General features: G+C 37.8%; 2 protein-coding genes across 3 annotated transcripts in view; both read left to right on the top strand.

Moving 5' to 3' along the window:
- The window catches only part of LOC121372663 (coiled-coil domain-containing protein 39-like), a 36705-nt gene extending 32536 nt beyond the window's left edge, over positions 1-4169 (top strand). The window contains exons 22-23 of the mRNA XM_041499112.1: positions 696-846; positions 2928-4169. Coding sequence (XP_041355046.1) covers positions 696-846; positions 2928-3025 — 249 coding nt within the window. The 3' untranslated portion in view covers positions 3026-4169. The remainder of the gene's footprint in view (positions 1-695; positions 847-2927) is intronic.
- A 10446-nt stretch (positions 4170-14615) lies between these two features.
- The window catches only part of LOC121372649 (cadherin EGF LAG seven-pass G-type receptor 2-like), a 108269-nt gene continuing 102373 nt past the window's right edge, over positions 14616-20511 (top strand). For both annotated transcript variants that reach the window (XM_041499102.1, XM_041499093.1), the window contains exons 1-2: positions 14616-15179; positions 17054-17830. In XM_041499102.1, the coding sequence (XP_041355036.1) occupies positions 17792-17830 (39 nt within the window). In that variant the 5' untranslated portion in view covers positions 14616-15179; positions 17054-17791. The remainder of the gene's footprint in view (positions 15180-17053; positions 17831-20511) is intronic.

Here is a 20511-nt window from a genome sequence, read left to right as displayed (position 1 = left end):
TCCGTTTAACATCAAAGACTTTAGCTTCTCTCTTATAACCTTCATTTCTTTTCAACAACCTGTGTGTCGTGCAGATCATTTGTAGATTACACCTAAAAATGCAGTTAAAGGGTCTTTAAGAGACTTTGTAATCCTTGAAAATCTTTTAAAAGTCCAGGAACATTTTTCATTTACCACTAACCGATGCAAGAGTGGATCCAAGGAGAGAACTAGAAGGACCTGCACCCCCTAAAAATGTTTTATTTAAAGTACCCCTTTTATTGAACAATATGTTTAGAATTTTTAAAGGAACAGACCCTCGTTTTTAAACACTTAAGGCATATTTTTCACTATTAGAGCTGTTTATGATCACTGAAATCAAACATTACTTATATTTTACTATTTAGATTATCCATTTCCGCAGAACCGAAGTGTTTCTGGTCATCCCAGTGTTTCTAATGCCAGAAATAGCATTTTTCATATTTTAAAAAAATGCACGTGCGTCTGAGAAGTTGCGGTTTATTGATCGAATTGTAGTCTATTTTTAAGGATGTTTCATGTTTTAACATCACACACTCTTCTTTCACTCTGTTTTAACTTTATGCAAATGAGTTACATCTTTATAAATTAACTAAACTTTTTGTTTATTTTTTACGAGTTAAAACTAGGGTCCTTGCGATGTATTCTCTATTCACATGACTATTGTTGTGTTGTAGGCGAACCTTCCCACCCTAGTTCCACCGGGCCAGCGATCGAGCAGTTCTCACAGCAGTCTGTCGTCCGTCCGGTCATTGTCCAGTCAGAAAACATCGTCCTCCACTCGGAGCAGACCCAGCTCCATACAGATGGGTGGGGCGCAGTTTGATGGTAAGAACTAGGGCCGAGTTTATCTTAAATATAATTACTAGTGTAAGAGTCCAGTCAGAAAACATCGTCCTCCACTCGGAGCAGACCCAGCTCCATACAGATGGGTGGGGCGCAGTTTGATGGTAAGAACTAGGGCCGAGTTTATCTTAAATATAATTACTAGTGTAAGAGTCCAGTCAGAAAACATCGTCCTCCACTCGGAGCAGATCCACCTCCATACAGATGGGTGGGGTGCAGTTTGATGGTAAGAACTAGGGCCGAGTTTATCTTAAATATAATTACTAGTGTAAGAGTCCAGTCAGAAAACATCGTCCTCCACTGGGAGCAGATCCACCTGCATACAGATGGGTGGGGCACAGTTTGACGGTAAGAACTAGACCCTATTTATCTTAAATATAATTACTAGTGTAAGAGTCCAGTCAGAAAACATCGTCCTCCACTCGGAGCAGATCCACCTCCATACAGATGGGTGGGGCACAGTTTGATGGTAAGAACTAGACCCTGTTTATCTTAAATATAATTACTAGTGTAAGAGTCCAGTCAGAAAACATCGTCCTCCACTCGGAGCAGATCCACCTCCATACAGATGGGTGGGGCACAGTTTGATGGTAAGAACTAGACCCTGTTTATCTTAAATATAATTACTAGTGTAAGACTCCAGTCAGAAAACATCGTTCTCCACTCGGAGCAGATCCACCTCCATACAGATGGGAGGGGCGCAGTTTGATGGTAAGAACTAGACCCTGTTTATCTTAAATATAATTACTAGTGTAAGATTCCAGTCAGAAAACATCGTCCTCCACACAGAGCAGATCCACCTCCATACAGATGGGTGGGGCGCAGTTTGATGGTAAGAACTAGACCCTGTTTATCTTAAATATAATTACTAGTGTAAGAGTCCAGTCAGAAAACATCGTTCTCCACTCGGAGCAGATCCACCTCCATACAGATGGGTGGGGCGCAGTTTGATGGTAAGAACTAGACCCTGTTTATCTTAAATATAATTACTAGTGTAAGATTCCAGTCAGAAAACATCGTCCTCCACTCGGAGCAGATCCACCTCCATACAGATGGGTGGGGCGCAGTTTGATGGTAAGAACTAGACCCTGTTTATCTTAAATATAATTACTAGTGTAAGATTCCAGTCAGAAAACATCGTCCTCCACACAGAGCAGATCCACCTCCATACAGATGGGTGGGGCGCAGTTTGATGGTAAGAACCAGGCCTGAGTTTTATCAGACATGAAAAATCTACAACTTACTAGTGTGAATGGCTCTATATGGCAGTTGTGTAGATTAAATGAAGGATGTGTTATGGTCAAGATGATGCCTTGCTGAGGGAGACATGAAAATAACAAGTCGAAGCAGCAAAGTAAAGCACTGGGATGTGGTTCAGTGGTAGATAATGAAATTAATGCGATCATAATAATAATGCGAAAAATGCGAGTTTGTGTTATTCGCATTAATAATATGACACATTTATATTTCTATGTTTCGTCCAGCAATAGTCCAGCAAGCTATGTGTCACACGCTATTAAAACAAAGATTAAAATTTGAATACACTTATAAAACAACTGGAGCACAATTCACCATAGGCAAGACAGACTAATTGTGCAATAGTCCAGCAAAAACTAGTTTCTTTGCTTTTACTATTCAATTTTGCTGCAACTGTGTTGGCAAAGATATATTTGTAATGGTACATGTATGTTAATGTTTATCCAGATTTAGATAACTATACAGTTAGGTAAATCATTACTGCAAAATTATACTGAGTTGATCTCACCAAAAACACTAGGTTAACGGATGTGTACACTGACTTGTTAGTGAGTTGATCTCATCAAAGACGCCCGTAACTCTGATTTAACCGAAAAGAACAGTCATGTGTTATTAGGAAAGTAATATTTCATAGGGATGCCACTCACATATATCTTTTTGTCTTAATCTATATAAATAAAAATAAAAGTTGTGCCCTCCCCTCCACACTCCAGATGTAGTGCCTGTTACAGCTGCTGTTCTTGTTATCATCTTTGTAAGATTTTATTTTATTTCATTTAATTGTCTGTGTGTTGTCTTTCTTTCAGTCCCACCCTCTCCAGTTGGCAGTGATAAGAGCATTGGTTCAGTGGGTAGTATCCATAGCGACCGCAGTCGGACAAGCCAATCAGGTCGCAGGAAGTAGCTCCTCCCATCTAACAAAAGAACTTGTAGCATTCCGCCCACTTTGTGTTAACTGTGATATTGTATGAACAAATAACACTGATGTACACTGTACACGAACTACGATGAATGTCACAAGATTGAGATTGTGTATCTTAGTATTTTACATTGTAGCATTAACAAGACCTTTGCTTTCAGTCTGCGACAGTGTCCAATTAATTTGTTGATTTATTTGGAAGAAAATAAACATAAATCTTTGTATGTGAACAAAATGATTAATGTTTCTTTGAATTTGTCTAAGAACAAAAGAAGAATGCATTTTTTCGTTTCAACTCGACCTGACCTCAAACTAATGACATTTTCCCCTGAAACAATAGACTGGTCTGAACCCCTCTCAAGGTACATAAGATGCACTTCCACTTTAAATTAGACCATTGTGTTTCAAGTTGTGATTATGCAGTATAAGTATAAAGTGTACCTCTGTAGTTACAATCAAGATTTAAATGACATAATAAAGAGAAGTATTGAAATAAAAATATTTTTAAACAATTAAAATAACCCAAATAATTTTTTCCTCCTAATAAATTAGGTGTATGCAGACATTTTTAATGGTATTTGAGACTTATTATTTAAAGCTATTCCAGACATATTCAATACATGTAGATGGGGGGGGGGGGGGGGGGGGGGGGGGGGGGGGGGGGGGGAGGGCAGAGGTTAAAAGGTAAACTGAATGAAATAATGATTTCTTTATCAATGCCCTGTATTTCTTAATCATGTGGTTTGGGTGGGAATAAATGTTTGGGAAAAAATGACAGTAAAATTACATAAAGTCTTCACAAATCTGTAACAGTAATTACAGTATTAATGTCATTTTGACCACTACGCTTCTAAAACGTGCGTACGCATGTATACCGCAGTGACAATAGTGGTTGTTATTTATTGTTCACACTGTGGCCTCTTTTGTTTTCAGGTGTTCCTATATTTTAATTGTATGTTTTATATACAAGTTTATTTATCGTCACATTGTTTCCGTCCATATTTAGATACATTGTAATATTATGTATATGTTTTATATGTATACGAGTATGTCAAAATGTGCAGATTTTGTGTACAAGATTGTAAAGCCATGTAAATTGTTTATGTAAACTATAAATTATTCAAAAACTTGTATGTCTTGTTTTTTGTCTGTTTAAATGGTGAGACTTCGATTCAAAAGGATGGGTGCTGGAATGCATATCTACTGAACTTAAAAAGTTTGTTTTGTTTAACGACACTACTAGAGCACATTGATTAATTAATCATTGGCTATTGGATGTCAAACATTTGATATTTCTGACTCGTAGTCATAAGGGGAAACCACCTACATTTTTCTTAAAGCAGCAAGGGATCTTTTATATGCACTTTCCCACAGACAGGAAAGCACATACCACGGCCTTTGAACAGTTGTGATGCACTGGTTGGAACGAGAAAACCCCCCAATCAGTTGAATGGATCCATCGAGGTGGTTCGATCCTGCGACGCAAGCACGTTAAGCGAGCACTCGACCAACTGAGCTACATCACGATCCGAACGTAAAAGGTACCCCACAGAAATGTCTTGAAAATCCTGTGATTAAAAATATAAATACATTTATAAAACTCATCAACACAAGACCCTCTGTAAACCTGAATTCCCTCAAAACCAGACGTTTTTCACAGTAGGCCTACCTTGTTAAATAAACCGACAATAACCTCTCTAAACCAGAATTTTTACTTGGATTCATGGGTGGCTGGTTTAGAAAGGTTTCACTGTAAGAAATTTATTTCTGTTTAGTTAATGTAGAATCTTTGTCACTTATGTGTGTGTCTGCAGATGATAGGCTGTATGTAAATTGTGTTAGTGCACTTTGGAATGTTGTAGGTGCTTTTTTCTCTTAAAAAAAAGAAGTTTATCCGCATTCCTTAGAAAACTTTAGCCACCCTTGCTATCAATTTGATAATATGTGACATCCCTAGTAACGTTTAACTTGCGTTGATGACTAATACAAATACATGTACAAGATTAAACGAGCCACAACAAATAAAGCTATTTTTTTCCCTTTCTTTAAAAAAAAAAAAATGGTTATAAGAAAAATAAAGAAACGGGTATGCATTAAAAAATATATTTTTAAATCGTGTGGATTGCTAATATGAAAAAAAAATTATTATTAAAAAATGAAATATTGTAACAAAATAACTAACTGAAAAGATATATTGAAACTAGAAATATATATATATATTTTTTTTTATTAAGAAACTGGTATATGCATTAAATATATATATTTTTAAAATCATGTATATTGTTAATAGAAAATTTTAAATTTAAAAACTAAATATTGTAACAAAATAAACCGTAATTGAAAAGATTTATTGAAACTTGATTTATAACATATTTATGAGGCTACATACACAGTTGTGGTTTTGCATGAAAAGAATGTTTAAATTTCACTGATATTATGATATATCGCCTTCAAATAAACAATCACTGGGTGCCGGGGCGAAGAACGTTAAAACGATTGTCCTATTGTATTCTGGCGAGTATATTATAAAAGTCGAGACCCCACCGAGTGGTATCCGGCCAGTGTTCTTTGTTGAACATTATTTATGATCTGTCACCGGCCTCGGTGGTATCGCGGTTAAATTTTGTTTTGTTTAACAATACCACTAGAGCACATTGATTTATTAATCATCGCTTATTGGATGTCAAACATTTGGTAATTATGACATATAGTCTTAGAGAGGAAACCCGTTACATTTTTGCATTAGTAGCAAGGGATCTTTTATATGCACCATCCCACAGACAGGGTTACACATACCACGGCCTTTGGTAAACCAGTCGTGGTGCACTGTCTGGAACGAGAAATAGCCCAATGGGCCTACCGACGGGGATCGATCCCAGACCGACCGCGCATCAAGCAAGCGCTTTACCACTGGGCTACGTCCCGTCCCGTGTCGTGGTTAAGCTATCGGACATAAGGCTGGAAGGTACAGCTCCGTCCCAGGGCGAGTTTTAACGAGTCAATAGGTAGGTGTAAGACCATAATACCCTCTTCTCTCTCACTAACCACTAACCCACTGTACTGTCCTGGACAGACAGCCCAAAATTGCTTCAGTAATTTAGATATCATTGAACGATTACACCTCAAGTTCTGTAAATATATATTATGTGCTAATATGTCGACACCAAGCTTTATGATTTATGATGAATTAAGTAGATACCCACTGTCTATTAGTGTTAAAGTTAGAATAATTACATACTGAGCAAATGTTAATAGTAGAAAATCTAAATTGTCTGGTATATTATACATGTTGGTATCATATAACCACAACGTTAATGCTATACCATGTAGGCTACTTGGTTATCCTTTATAAAACGTATATTAGATGAATGTGGTTTATGTAACATATATTCATGCACACAGGTGGATGTTTTGTGGTTAAAACATGCAGTTAAATGAATACTATGTGACCAGTACTTACAAAAATGGAATAGTGATAAATTTGCCTCATCAAAAGGTATTAACTACAAAATGTTCAAGCATGAATTTAAATTAGAAAATTATTTGTTGAAACCCTCAACAACAAAAAATGCTATACTTCTTTATAAATTTAGAACTGGTAATGTCAGACTTCCTATTGAAACCGGTAAATGGTTTAAAATTGAGAGAGAAAACAGAATATGTCACTTATGCAACATTGATGTTGGTGATGAGTTTCACTATATCTTTAAATGTACGTCTTTATCTACTGAGCGAAATATGTATATACCTAGTTACTATACCAACAGAGCAAGTGCAATTACCTTTTACCAGTTATTTTCTACAACAAACAAAATCACTTTTGTGTAAACTAAGTAAATATTTGCAAATTGTCAATTGAGAGGGTCAGTCTTCCGGGATAATATTATTTAAATATTATGTCCATTACCACTACAGTAAACACTGTGTAACTTATTTTGTTTATATTTTCTCCATAATGCACTCGGTGCAGTTTATGAGAATAAAATGCTTGTCTTGTCTTGTCTTGTCCTAAGGGATTCAATCCTTCGACTCAAGCACCTCAGGTGAACATTCTACCGACTGAGTCCTGCCCCCACGGAGAGAAAGACGTGAGTGTGGACAATTCTACTGTAGGTCATTAATGGTGTTGGAATGTATCAAGGCTTTTCTATTACGCAACTATGTCAGTATGTTACACAGGCAGATCCTGGAGGTACAAGAGGTGATACCCTTTTTATGACGTACTAGTATTTGCTGTAGTGTGTGTGTGTGTGTGTGTGTGTATGTGTGTGTGTGTGCGTGTGTGTGTGCGTGTGTGCGTGCGTATGTGTGTGTGCGTGTGTGTGCGTGTGTGTATGTCTGTGTGTGCGTACGTGCGTGTGTATGCATTGTATTTGAATTATTATTTTGTATTTCACGTTTGAAATAGTTAACCTCTAGATGTCCCGTAGTAAACCTAGTATTTTCTTCTTCCTCTTTGTTTTCTTCTTGTATTTCTTCTTCTTTGTCTTCTTCTCCGTCTTCTACTTCTTCCTGACCGGCCTCGGTGGCGTCGTGGCAGGCCATCGGTCTACAGGCTGGTAGGTACTGGGTTCGGATCCCAGTCGAGGCACGGGATTTTTTAATCCAGATACCGACTCCAAACCCTGAGTGAGTGCTGCGCAAGGCTCAATGGGTAGGTGTAAACCACTTGCACCGACCAGTGATCCATAACTGGTTCAACAAAGGCCATGGTTTGTGCTATCCTGCCTGTGGGAAGCGCAAATAAAAGATCCCTTGCTGCCAATCGGAAGAGTAGCCCATGTAGTGGCGACAGCGGGTTTCCTCTCAAAATCTGTGTGGTCCTTAACCATATGTCTGACGCCATATAACCGTAAATAAAATGTGTTGAGTGCGTCGTTAAATAAAACATTTCTTTCTTTCTTTCTACTTCTTCCTCTTCGTCATCGTCATCGTTTTTCTTCTCTCTTTTTTCTTTTTTTTCTTCCCTCCCATTAAATCATGGTTTTATTGATACTGGATTTTAAATAGGTATGTCTTTACTGCCGTGATTCATCTACCCCTGAGATCTACAATATGCTGAAGCCGGGTGTTGTATTATGAGGAGGGTGGTTAACCTTGCAGCGAACAATAAACTGCAGCATTACACATGGTCGTGTATACCAGTTAATGGACGAAAGCGACACTTCATGATGGAATGTGAGAGCTCAGCTAGATTAAACCCTAATCTCTCTGATCCATTTTTAACCTATTTTAGGGGATGGATCTAGCGCAGTCGGTACAGCATAAATTTGTGTGCGGGATGGGGGGGGGGGGGGGGAGGGTCTAGATTACGCGAGCGAAGTTTTCTAAAAAGGAGGGGGGGGGGGAGGGGAGTAGAGAGTCGAGACAGAAAATACATTAAAAAAAAGTCTCTTCAGTAATGGGGCGACTTCGATCGACCCCCCGAAAATTACCAACAGCCGATGAGTAATAAATCAATGTGCTCTAGTGGTGTCGTTAAACAAAACAAACTTTAACCTGTTTTACTAATGCAAAACAGTAGCACAACTATACAGCTTTAATAAACTTGTGTTTTTTTTTGTCATGCCTAAATATCTAGGGTGCCATTGCATCTTAGTTTGACACTCAATAGCCGATGTATTTTTTGTGTGTTGGGGTGTCGTTAAAGGGAGTTTGCTGCAATTTTTAAGATGTTATCGACTAACAGAGACTTTATAACGATTGTAATTACATATCAAATATATTTTTGTGCATAAAATATTAATGGCTATATATTAAACGTGTTTCTGATATTTGTACTAGGTTAAATTTCATTTTATTTCCTAATTATTATTTTTTCGTACGTACGAAATTATTTGAAGACAAAATCCAGTTTGGGCTTCTTAGAAATATTAAGACGACCAGAAACACATTGAATATACAGACACTGATGTTCTAAACAAGAAAATATATTTAATATATAAGTTTAATCGTAGAAATATTTTATTAGTCGGAAACATCTTACAATGCAGCAAACTCAGGAATGTCCCTTTAAACATTCATTCATTCCATTACATCTTAGACGAGCTTTCTAGCACTGAACGATATCCTGCTCCACGACTGGTCATCGGTGGTACGTATCTCATACCACGAAGAACCGCAGTGGAGCGATGTCGGCTAAAATGATACCTGAGAATCAATATTCGTGTTCCCTCTGTGCAGGTCAAAGTTAGTTGATGAAAGCTTGACAGATCTATAAACAAACAGCGTGTGTGGATTTCTCTTTTTGTACGGAAAGACAAAGAAAATAATATTTGCTTAACAACACTTCGACACATTTTAAACTATGCCTAACATAATATGCTATTTCGACACTTGGGAGAAAGAGAGACAGAGACAGAGAGCAATACAGAGAGAGCGAGAGCAGCTGCAGAGAGAGAGAGAGAAAGAGAGAGAGAGAGAGAGAGAGAGAGAGAGAGAGAGAGAGAGAGAGAGAGAGAGAGAGAGCGAGAGCAGCTGTAGAGAGAGAGAGAGAGAGGAGAGGAGAGAGAGAGAGAGAGAGAGAGAGAGAGAGAGAGAGAGAGAGAGAGAGAGAGAGAGAGAGAGAGAGAGAGAGGAGAGGGAGGTGAGAGAATGAGAGAGAGAGAGAGAGAGAGAGATAGAGATAGAGAGAGAGAGAGAGAGAGAGAGAGAGAGAGAGAGAGAGAGAGAGAGAGAGAGAGAGAGAGAGAGAGAGAGAGAGAGAGAGAGAGAGAATGGAACTCACTATTTGATAAGACATGACAACACATACCACAACCTTTGAAATACCAGTCGTGGGGCACAGGTTGGGACGAAAAAAACTCCAATGAGTCGACTGGCTGGCTTCGATCCTACAATTCAATATCAAATAGTCTGAGTTTAAAAGTTGCTGAGGTGTCGCTAAGCAAATATTACCTTCCTTTCCATAGACAGGACAACACATACCATGGTTTTTGATACACTACAGGTAGGGCGTAACTCTATGGTAAAATGGTCGCCTGATGCGCGATCAATCTTGGATCGATCCTTGTCAATTGGGCTATTTCTCGTTCCAGCCAGTGCTCCACAACTGGAAGAACAAGGGATGTGGTTGTACATGTACTCTCTTGTGTGTGTACCGGCCTCAGTGGCGTCGTGGTTAGGCCATCGGTCTACAGGTTGGTAGTACTGGGTTCGGATCCTAGGCGAGGCATAGGATTTTTAATCCAGATACCGACTCCAAACCCTGAGCGAGTGCTCCGCAAGGCTCAATGGGTAAACCACTTGCACCGACCAGTGATCCATAACTGGTTCAACAAAGGCCATGGTTTGTGCTATCCTGCCTGTGGGAAGCGCAAATAAAAGATCCCTTGCTGCTAATCGGAAAGAGTAGCCCATATAGTGGCGACAGCGGGTTTCCTCTCAAAAATCTCTGTAAATAAAATGTGTTGAGTGCGTCATTAAATAAAACATTTCTTTCTTTCTCTTGTGTGTGAGATTCTGCCTATAAAACATCGCTTGCTGCCAATCGAAAAATAGTAGCCCATGGAGTGGCGGCAGCGGGTTCAGTGGCGTATCTAGGGTATGGCAGCCATGCGCTTTGAAAGTTTTTTCAAGGCAATGGCGTAGCCAGCATGAGGCAGACGAGGCGCTTGCCTCATCTGGAATTCCCCCAGATTTATTTTATTTTTCCCATGACACTGATATTTATTTTACAGGTCTGGGTTTTCCTCGGCGTTTTTTCCTCTCTGGCTACGCCCCAGCAAGGTCACTAAGAAATAATAAAAACAGAAGAGGTGATATATGTTCACCTTGCCTCACTCCTATACAACATGGAACATTATCGGTATAAAGTCCTTTAAAGGAACATTCCTGAGTTTGCTGCATTGTAAGATGTTTCCGACTAATAAAATATTTCTACGATTAAACTTTCATATTCAATATATTTTCTTGTTTAGAATATCAGTTTCTGTATATTCAATGTGTTTCTGGTCGTCTTAATGTTTCTAAGAAACCTAAACTGGATTTTATCTTCAAATAATTTCGTACGTACGAACAAAAATATTTTAGGAAATAAAATGAAATTTACGCTGGTACAAATATTAGAACGATCAGAAACACGTTTAATATACAGCCACTAATATGTTGTGCAGGAAATTATATTTGATATGTAATTACAATCGTTAAAAAGTCTCTGTTAGTCGATAACATCTTAAAAATTGCAGCAAACTCAGGAATGTCCCTTTAACAGTCACACGTAATTTAATATGTTGATACATACTGTGAATAACATAATTTTTTTTACCTGTTATACCATTTTCCACTACTTTATCACACCGTCTAAATCTCCACACAGAATCAAAAACATTTTTAAATCTTTGTCTGTAAAGTCGATCAAAGTACAATATAAGTTTTTCTTTCTAATTTTTAATAGTTCAACAAGGCCATATAATGTATGGTCTTTAACCTCATGTTAGACGTCATATAACCGTATCTAAGAATCTGTTGAGTGCGTCATTAAAAAAACTATTCCTTCCTTCCTTTTTTTTCAAACGGACTATAAACAGTACATACAACACGTTTCTTTTGAAATGTGTGAATAGCAAAATCAGTAAACCAGCGTTGGGTTAAGTTATGAAACTGTTGGTGAAGTCCGCTAATTTACCTAACGTCAAGAACACTCGAGAAAGATTACCATCTCGAGCATCCTGCAATACAATAAACATATACTGGGTATTTTAGAAAACACAGCTAATATCAGTGTTACGTGTGTGTGCATGCGTGCGAAGATGTAGGAAGAGAGCGCAAACATCCAATATATATACATGTATATATGAATATGATGTATGGATCGATTGATGGATAGATGGATGGAAGGACGGGTAGACGGATGTCTGTATGTATGGATGGATGCATGTACTCAAGACAAGTCGTATATTAGACTACATTATCTGAAAAATGTAGGTTAATTATTAGGGAGACGTCACGTATGCATTAGAATGTTTTGAGCGAGAAACAAATAAAAGAAAAACATACCCAAATAATTATAATATAATACTGTTGTTAACTGTTACCATTATAAAACAAATTCTTATTTCCACTTGTAGAACCAGCTTCGCCATTGGAAACATATTACGTCATCTTTGTCTGTGTGTTTTGGATAACCACCATTTCGAAAAAGAAAATAATAATAAATAATTAAAACAAAAACATTAGATTTATTTATATTAACTTCTAGTATTTTCTTTACAAAAAACAGGAATCTTTTTCAATTATAATCTTCAAGTACTCCGTTATTAGCAAAACAAAACAGGAGAAGAAGAAGAAAAAACCTTAATATATTTATGAAATATATAAACAAGACGGTACGCAAGATATAACCTTGACGTAGTCAGTCATACACATATACCTGCCTACCTACCTAACTACCTACCCACACTCACCCACCCACACATACACACACACACACACACACACACACACACACACAGACAGACATATATATATATATACGGGTGGATGGGCGGAGAGATAGACAGATAGAGATATACATGGCAGTATCTAAGGAGAGAGACAAACACTTATTATCTATAAGAAAAACAGCTCTAAAATCGTGTCCAACTTAATTTTCATTCAAACACCGGACATAAAAACCAAACAAGAACATGTCCACTTTAAATAAGATTTTTGTTAAAAGTATTTGTGTCCTCCTTGTGGCCAAACACATCAATTAGGCGGTCCAAATAAACGTATTAGTTCGCTAAGTAAACCGGGGTCACGAAGAATACGACGTATTTGTGGACGGAACGTGATGTTGCCAATGCTGGCCAAGAGCAATGGGCAATCAATAGAAAATATCCTCATTCCTCATTCCTGTAGAATGATAGAATGCAGCAGACAATTCTATTTAGGACTTAGGTCTTTGACCGACCACTAAATTCACTATTCCAAATTCTGCTCACTTCAAACTTAGCCCCCCTCCCCCTCCTGGCCCGGACTTAGTCATTGGCGAAAGTCAGAGATTAAGCCCATGACAGGCGTGCGTGAAACCCTAGTGGTATATACGCACGTTAATAATTGCCACCACCACCATCATTCCTCCAGCAATTCGGAATCATATCTACAGAAAAGATCAAAGATCCATCATTTAAAAGTCATTTAATAGTGGTGTACCTTTACGCTCTGTTTTACCTTATTATTAAATGTTTTTATTTATTTATTTATTTATTTATTTATTTATTTATCATGTTGTTGTTTCTCACGATTTGCTATACTAGTAATTATTAAGCATAAATATACCATATATAATATATACAAATAATACATTGAATACCCTCTAAACCGGACACCCTTGGGACCAAGACAAATGTCTGGTTGTGAGGGAATTCCGGTTTAGAGAGGGTCCGGTCTTGAGAGGTTTCACTGTAGTATTAACTTGTACAAGTTTGTACAATGATAGAAAGTCCACGTGAAATACAAACAAACCATATTACTAATAACAGAAATATATACTTATAATAGACTTACGTGCTCTCAGTTTGTGTGTGTGTGTGTGGGGGGGGGGGGGGGGTGAGGGAAATAATTATACTACAGGTAAAGACTATGCAACTAGAGCTCTCAGAACCGATATATATATATATAGCGGGAAGGAGTCAAGAATGAATGAATTTTAACGACACCCCAGCACAAAAATACACATCGGCTACTGGGTGTCCCAAATGGTAAGTATATGAAAATACGGAAGGAGTCAAGTTGTCCCCGAGTTAATGCAGGGCGTACATTAAGTGAATACGTTTCTTAATGTGCAGGACGAGTTGATTCCCTCTATTTAGCAAATTTAAAATGGCGGGCAATTTTTTTTATGTTGTCGTTGGAAGATTTATTTTGCTAATAATGATGTAAATACTTCAATCGGGATTTAGTGAGTACGGTAGGTTATACATTTTAGGTTTGTGTGTCCATTTGTTGCACTATTTCGGTTCAAAAACGGTTGAAACATTGTGCCACAAATTTTGAATACCAGCTGTATATAGGGTTTGTAACACTATCCGGACGTAGAAAGAACCACACTTTTTACTACGTCTCTTCGGACTTCCTCAGAGTCAGACCATCATTTGTTTAGTATTTTTTCTTAAAAGTAACGATAGCTAACATTTGTACTTCAAACTATTTAAATTATCCCTATTTCAAATGTTTTTTCGCCCATCCTTATACCTTAAGTTACAGGAGACATTTTTACTACATATTTTAATCGTACTGTTTCCCTCCGTTACTTAATTTATATACCGAATGCTTGCATAACTTGAGCACCAATGGCCTCGCTAATTATACATCGGTTCGTGTAGATACGGCGGATTGTATTGCCCAGGTAAATACACGAGATATCTAGTTCCTATAAAATAAATCTTCCCTGTTACATCTGAGTAACCAATGACTGCGTGCAGCTACCTGTCTCCTTGTTTACCTGTCGCCTACTCAAGCTGTCAGGCCGGTCTTTTGAGCGGGACCCATTCACCCTTACCATGTTCCCCGAGCGAAGAAGCAAGACGATTTCTCATTGGTCCACCAGAAGTCCTTTGCTGTTTGTTCGGCTGAGACCATGCGCGACCTAGTGACAACAATAAAAAAATATTCTAACTCAGTAAAGCAGACGAGAGATCTGAACACGAAAGTGCTCCTGAGATTAAACTGTGTCAAAAGGATATATAGGTTTCTTTGTGAGTAGTTCAAAAAGTCGTCGGGCCCTCGGAGAAAAAGGGACTTGTTTTATGTGAAATATTTTCATTTAGAACATATTTAAGTTATACATCAGAAGGTTGAGGTAGATCAAGATTTGGTAGTGATTCTACCCCGGGTGGATGGTGGATTAACTGAATATGGTGTAACGTATCTGGGATACGACTAGATATCTGTGTGGCGAATAACTGTTAAGAGGCTCCCTGCACTGTGACACACATTTGGAGAAATGTTCTCACGGGCCAAGTGTTATATTGTATTTCGCTGTGTGGATGTTTTTATTGGAGTTTTATCTCTGTATATATATACTAGGGGATTTCAAACATTTTGTAGGCGGATATGTTTATCAAACATAACTCTGGAGTGAGATTACTGACGTGGACACAGAAGCATTAGGAAACATTAAGAAGATTTAAATACTTTCTGAAGTATATTTCTAAAGGTAAGGCGATGTAGATAGACCATACATTGCTTGATAGCTAGTTCACTCTTCAATCGTGAAAACGAGTAAGAAAGCAATGAATGGTAAATATTGTTGGGTCAATCTAGAGAACAAAAATTAATTTAACTGGTAAACAGAAATAAAAATATGTTTGATAATTTCTAGAATTACTCACTGGTTCCACAAACAGGTAACTTACACAATATTGTTTTGCTGTTGTAGATTAGTTTGTTTAATCATTCCAAAGAATAAATTAATTTAACCGGTAAACAGAAATAAAAATATGTTTGATAATTTCTAGAATTACTCAATGATTCCATAAACAGGTAACTTACACAATATTGTTTTGCTGTTGTAAATTAGTTTGTTTGATCATTCCAAGGAATAAATTAATTTAACCGGTAAACAGAAATAAAAATATGTTTGATAATTTCTAGAATTACTCAATGGTTCCATAAACAGGTAATTTACAAACTATTGTTATGCTGTTGTAATTAGTTTGTTTGATCATTCTAAACATAAATTCATTTAACTGGTAAACAGAAAAAAAACCATAGTTGTTAATGTCTATAATTATTCGATGGTTCCAGAAACAGGTAACTTACAAACTATTGTTTTGCTGTTGTAATTAGTTTGTTTGATCATTCTAAAGAATAAATTAATTTAACTGGTAAACAGAAAACCCCCCATAGTTGTTAATATCTAGAATTACTCAATGGTTTCATAAACAGGTAACCTACATAATATTGTTTTGCTATTGTAGTTTAGAATATTGTTTAATCATTCTAAAGAAATTAATCATTTAACTGGTAAACAGAAAACAAAGTATGTTTGTTAATGCATATACTTATTTAATGGTTCCATAAACAGGTAACGTATAAACTAGTTTAGCTTGTTTATAGTTATTAATGAATCATTCGTTCAATAAATCTGTAAATCAATGGGACACTGTTTGATCTTTCTTGAATGGGAACATAGCATTATGAATTTCCGTAAAGAATAGCAACATGAATTTTATAAATTAGCCTGATATCTAATATTTGGAAACTCCTGCAGAATTCGAAACTCGCCAAAAAATATGGTGGCCCAAAAATAATAATGCATGTTGGCAAATTGAGAAAGAAAGAAAGAAAGAAATGTTTTATTTAACGACGCACTCAACACATTATTTTACGGTTATATGGCGTCAGACATATGGTTAAGGACCACACAGATTTTGAGAGGAAATCCGCTGTCGCCACTACATGGGCTACTCTTCCGATTAGCAGCAAGGGATCTTTTATTTGCACTTCCCACAGGCAGGATAGCACAAACCATGGCCTTTGTTGAACCAGTTATGGATCACTGGTCGGTGCAAGTGGTTTACACCTACCCATTGAGCCTTGCGGAGCACTCACTCAGGGTTTGGAGTCGGTATCTGGAATAAAAATCCCATGCCTCGACTGGGATCCGAACCCAGTACCTACCAGCCTGTAGACCGCTGTCCTACCACGACGCCACCGAGGCTGGTTATGGTAAGAGAACCACGAGCAAGATTTTAATGCACATGTAGAATACAAATATTAATAGTGGCCCGTGTGATATAGCTCTAAAAAAGATAATATTATTTGGGAGACTAACGCCATTATGTTTTTAATATTTAAGTCGCCCAAACAGGACATTGGTCGCATTGGCGACCTGGTCACAGGCCGTTTCGAGCCCTGTCCTTTATATGGATTAGCAATATGAAGCAAAATATGTTTAAAAGTTGCGTGGGGGTTTTTGGATTTTTGTTTTGATCAACCTGAATCACAATAATAACTATTTATTTACACGTTTTGAAATCCCAAAGTGGCAACAGGTTGAATCCGCTTAATGCTATGTCTCTATTTCAGGACAAATTTGTTGGCTGTTTCCCAAGGGATTTTTACACTGTGCTTCACCTGGACTTCTTTCAAAGGAATAACATCATCTTCGCTGCCATCATACCGCGTGCTGTTTCACGTGTCTTGTCGCTTTTAGATTGGTCTTAACAAAACGAAGCAGCATTTGTTTTCCACCGACATTAATTCAGAAGGATTTCACATTATTTACGTAAGGACTTGAAAGGATTTTACATTTGGCTTCACACAACGAATGTGGTTGTTGTTTTTCCACTGACGTTAATTCAGAAAGATTTCAAAATATCTACGCAAAGATTGTGAAGATTTTGACGTGAAATCTTTCCAAAAATTGGTTTTAATTTGCGTACATCAGGTTAACCTGGTATATTTGCTGTAGCCTCTTCTGTAAAGAGATAGAGTTTTGGCACGAACTCTTCTGCAAAGAGGTAGAATTTTGGAATGAGCTCTTCTGAAAAGAGGTAGAATCTTGGCGCAGAATCTACGACCAGCATTCACCTTTGCCAATTAGCATCACCAAGAGTCCATCTCTCGCTCTGTGTTCTCGGACGCGATAGTTCGCTGACCCCCGGGGATACATCTTATACCTACTTGCTCAAGGAAGACAAGGAACTGGAATACTTATTGGCTTAGCTGTATCTGCCCCGTCTCCGGTGTGAACTTTGATGGCCGAATCTACTGTTTAATTGTTTTCACTGTATATTTGGCAAATCCAAGCAGAATACTTCCAAGATGGTCAACTTTGTGGGGCGAGGAATGCAGGAATCACTGGTAAGTTAACTTATTACTCCCTGCAAGGATTTCCGAGCTGGGTGAAATGTTTCTGGTTGTTGAGTTTTTACTGTTGTTTTTTGGCTGAGGTATTCCAGAAATGATGACATTAGGTGTTGGTGTTGGTGGTAGGTGGGGTCGTGGGTGGGCAATCAATTCTTTATATATTGCTAATGAGTCTAAGATATCTACCATCCACATGTGGTCATTTCTGGGTGGTGGTTGGTGGTAAGGGGTGAGGAAGAGAGACAAGGACTGAGTTTTATATATTGATTTTGCTTAAAATAGACAATGGCGGCCATTTTGTACGACATCTTGAATTCCCGAGTTAGGTCTTCGTGGATTGGCGGGGACTTTTCGTATATGTTTTACCATACCCAATGTTTTTCCAGCTTCAGACTACATTGTATTTTAAGCTATTACTCCTGGACCGAGTTGTTTTAGAAATGATATAAGGTTGCTGGCCTTTGCGATTCATCCATCCCATTTGCAACTATTTGTCCATCCATGAATCCGTCCGTCCGTCCATCCGTCCATCCATCCACCCAGCCATACGTCCATTGACATATATATGTTCAAACTAAACCTACCCATCTGCCTTCCTGCCTTCCTACCTACCTACCTATCTATCTATCTATCTATCTATGTATATCTGTCTGTCTATATATCCCTCTTGTCTCAGTTTCTATCGCTGTATTTGTCTCAGTTTATGTCTGTATATCAGTTTGTTATGGGTCTCTTTCATCTCCCTCCACCCTGTCTATACTCACTGTGTCTGTGTGTGTGTGTGTGTGTGTGTGTGTCTCTCTCTCTCTCTCTCGTCTCTCTTTCCCTCTCCTCTCCTCTCTCCCTCTCTCCTCTCTCTCTCTCTCTCCCAAATACAAAGTACACGTTGCCCTTGTACATATTGGGCTGGTATTAATGTGTGTGTGTTTTGCTATACAATTGATTTAAACACATTTATTTGCTGTAATGATAAACAGTTTGGGATTGGCCAACAGGCTGACGCCTATAAAGTTACTGAGTAATCAATCAGTGATGTCCATAAAATTAAATATTGTTGTTTAAACTTTTTTTTGTAAAACAAAGAGGCTCACACTTAATACGTTGAGCTGCTCTCAACCTTATCCAACATTACTGCTTACGAAAAACAAACCCCCAAAACCCAAATCCCTCCAAAACAAAACAAATAATAATAATAATAATATAATAATAATAATAATAATAATAATAATAATAATAATAATAAATAATAATAATAATAATAATAATAATATAATAGTAATAATAATAATAATAATAATAATAATAATATAATAATAATAATAATAATAAAGGATAAGGAGGATAATAATAATAATGATGATGATGATGATGATGATGATGATGATGATGATAATAATAATGTAAGATATAAGGTATAATAAAATAAAATAAAGAAGCCAAATAATAATAACAAAACAAAACAAGCAAACAAACAAACCTTCCCCCAACCCCCAACCCCCCAAAAGAAAGACCCAACAAAAAATCAAATCCAAACAAAACAAAACAAAAACACAACCAACAACAACAAAAAAAACCATCACATCACTTTGATAATTTCATTTTAACTTATTTTCGTGCTTATTTCCAATTAAGGTTCAAGCACGTCCTGAGCACACACCTCAGCTATCTGGACTGTCTGTCCAGGACAGTGAGTTAGTTGTTAGTTTGTTAGTGGTTAGTTAGATAGAACAGGGTGTAGTGGCCTTACACCTACCCACTGAGCCCCGGTACCGGGCTGCGAATCCTGTACCTACCAGCCTGTAGTCCGATGGCTTAACCACTGCGCCACCGAGGACGGTACTTTGACATTGCAATGGTCTTGGATCACTGAATACATTAAAACAACGACTAACATAACAGGAAAACAAACTATAAACCGTGTTACATGTCCAGGACTGTGTGTTTAAATCCTAGTTGGTTATAATCACAAAAAATAAATTATATCTCGAGTCAGAGAAATACAATGACGCCATTGTCGAAGTGAAAATCCGCATTATATATATTTTCTTATTTACCTCTGTGTCTGGCGCCGTCATGCTAATGAGGTATTCAGAACGGAGCGAGTGTCACAGACGATCAGGTAGGTATGTGTTAATCGAATTCATAGACACCAACAAAAGGTGTGAACAAGTCTTTCCAGATGAAAGAAACCTGAAAACCCCCACCTAGAAACTTGACTTTGACCAGGATTGAACGGAATGTTCACATTCATGGCTGGAACAAGAAATAGCGCAGTGGGTCCACTGACATTGATCGATCCCAGACCGACAGCGAACTCTTTACCACTGGGTTATGTCCCACCCATGAAATACTAGCATTGAATAACATTGAGTGAATGTCGCATTTACCATATACCGGCCTCGGTGGCGTCGTGGTTAGGTCATCGGTCTACAGGCTAGTAGGTACTGGGTTCGGATCCCAGTCGAGGCATGGGATTTTAAATCCAGATACCGACTCCAAACCCTGAGTGAGTGCTCCGCAAGGCTCAATGGGTAGGTGTAAACCACTTGCACCGACCAGTGATCCATAACTGGTTCAACAAAGGCCATGGTTTGTGCTATCCTACCTGTGGGAAGCGCAAATAAAAGATCCCTTGCTGCTAATCGGAAAGAGTGGCGACAGCAGGTTTCTTCTCA

Source organism: Gigantopelta aegis, chromosome 1, assembly GCF_016097555.1.
Source record: "Gigantopelta aegis isolate Gae_Host chromosome 1, Gae_host_genome, whole genome shotgun sequence".
NCBI lineage: Eukaryota > Metazoa > Mollusca > Gastropoda > Neomphalida > Peltospiridae > Gigantopelta > Gigantopelta aegis.
The sequence above is the reverse complement of the archived record's forward strand: the minus strand, read 5'-3'. Positions and strand labels throughout refer to the sequence as shown.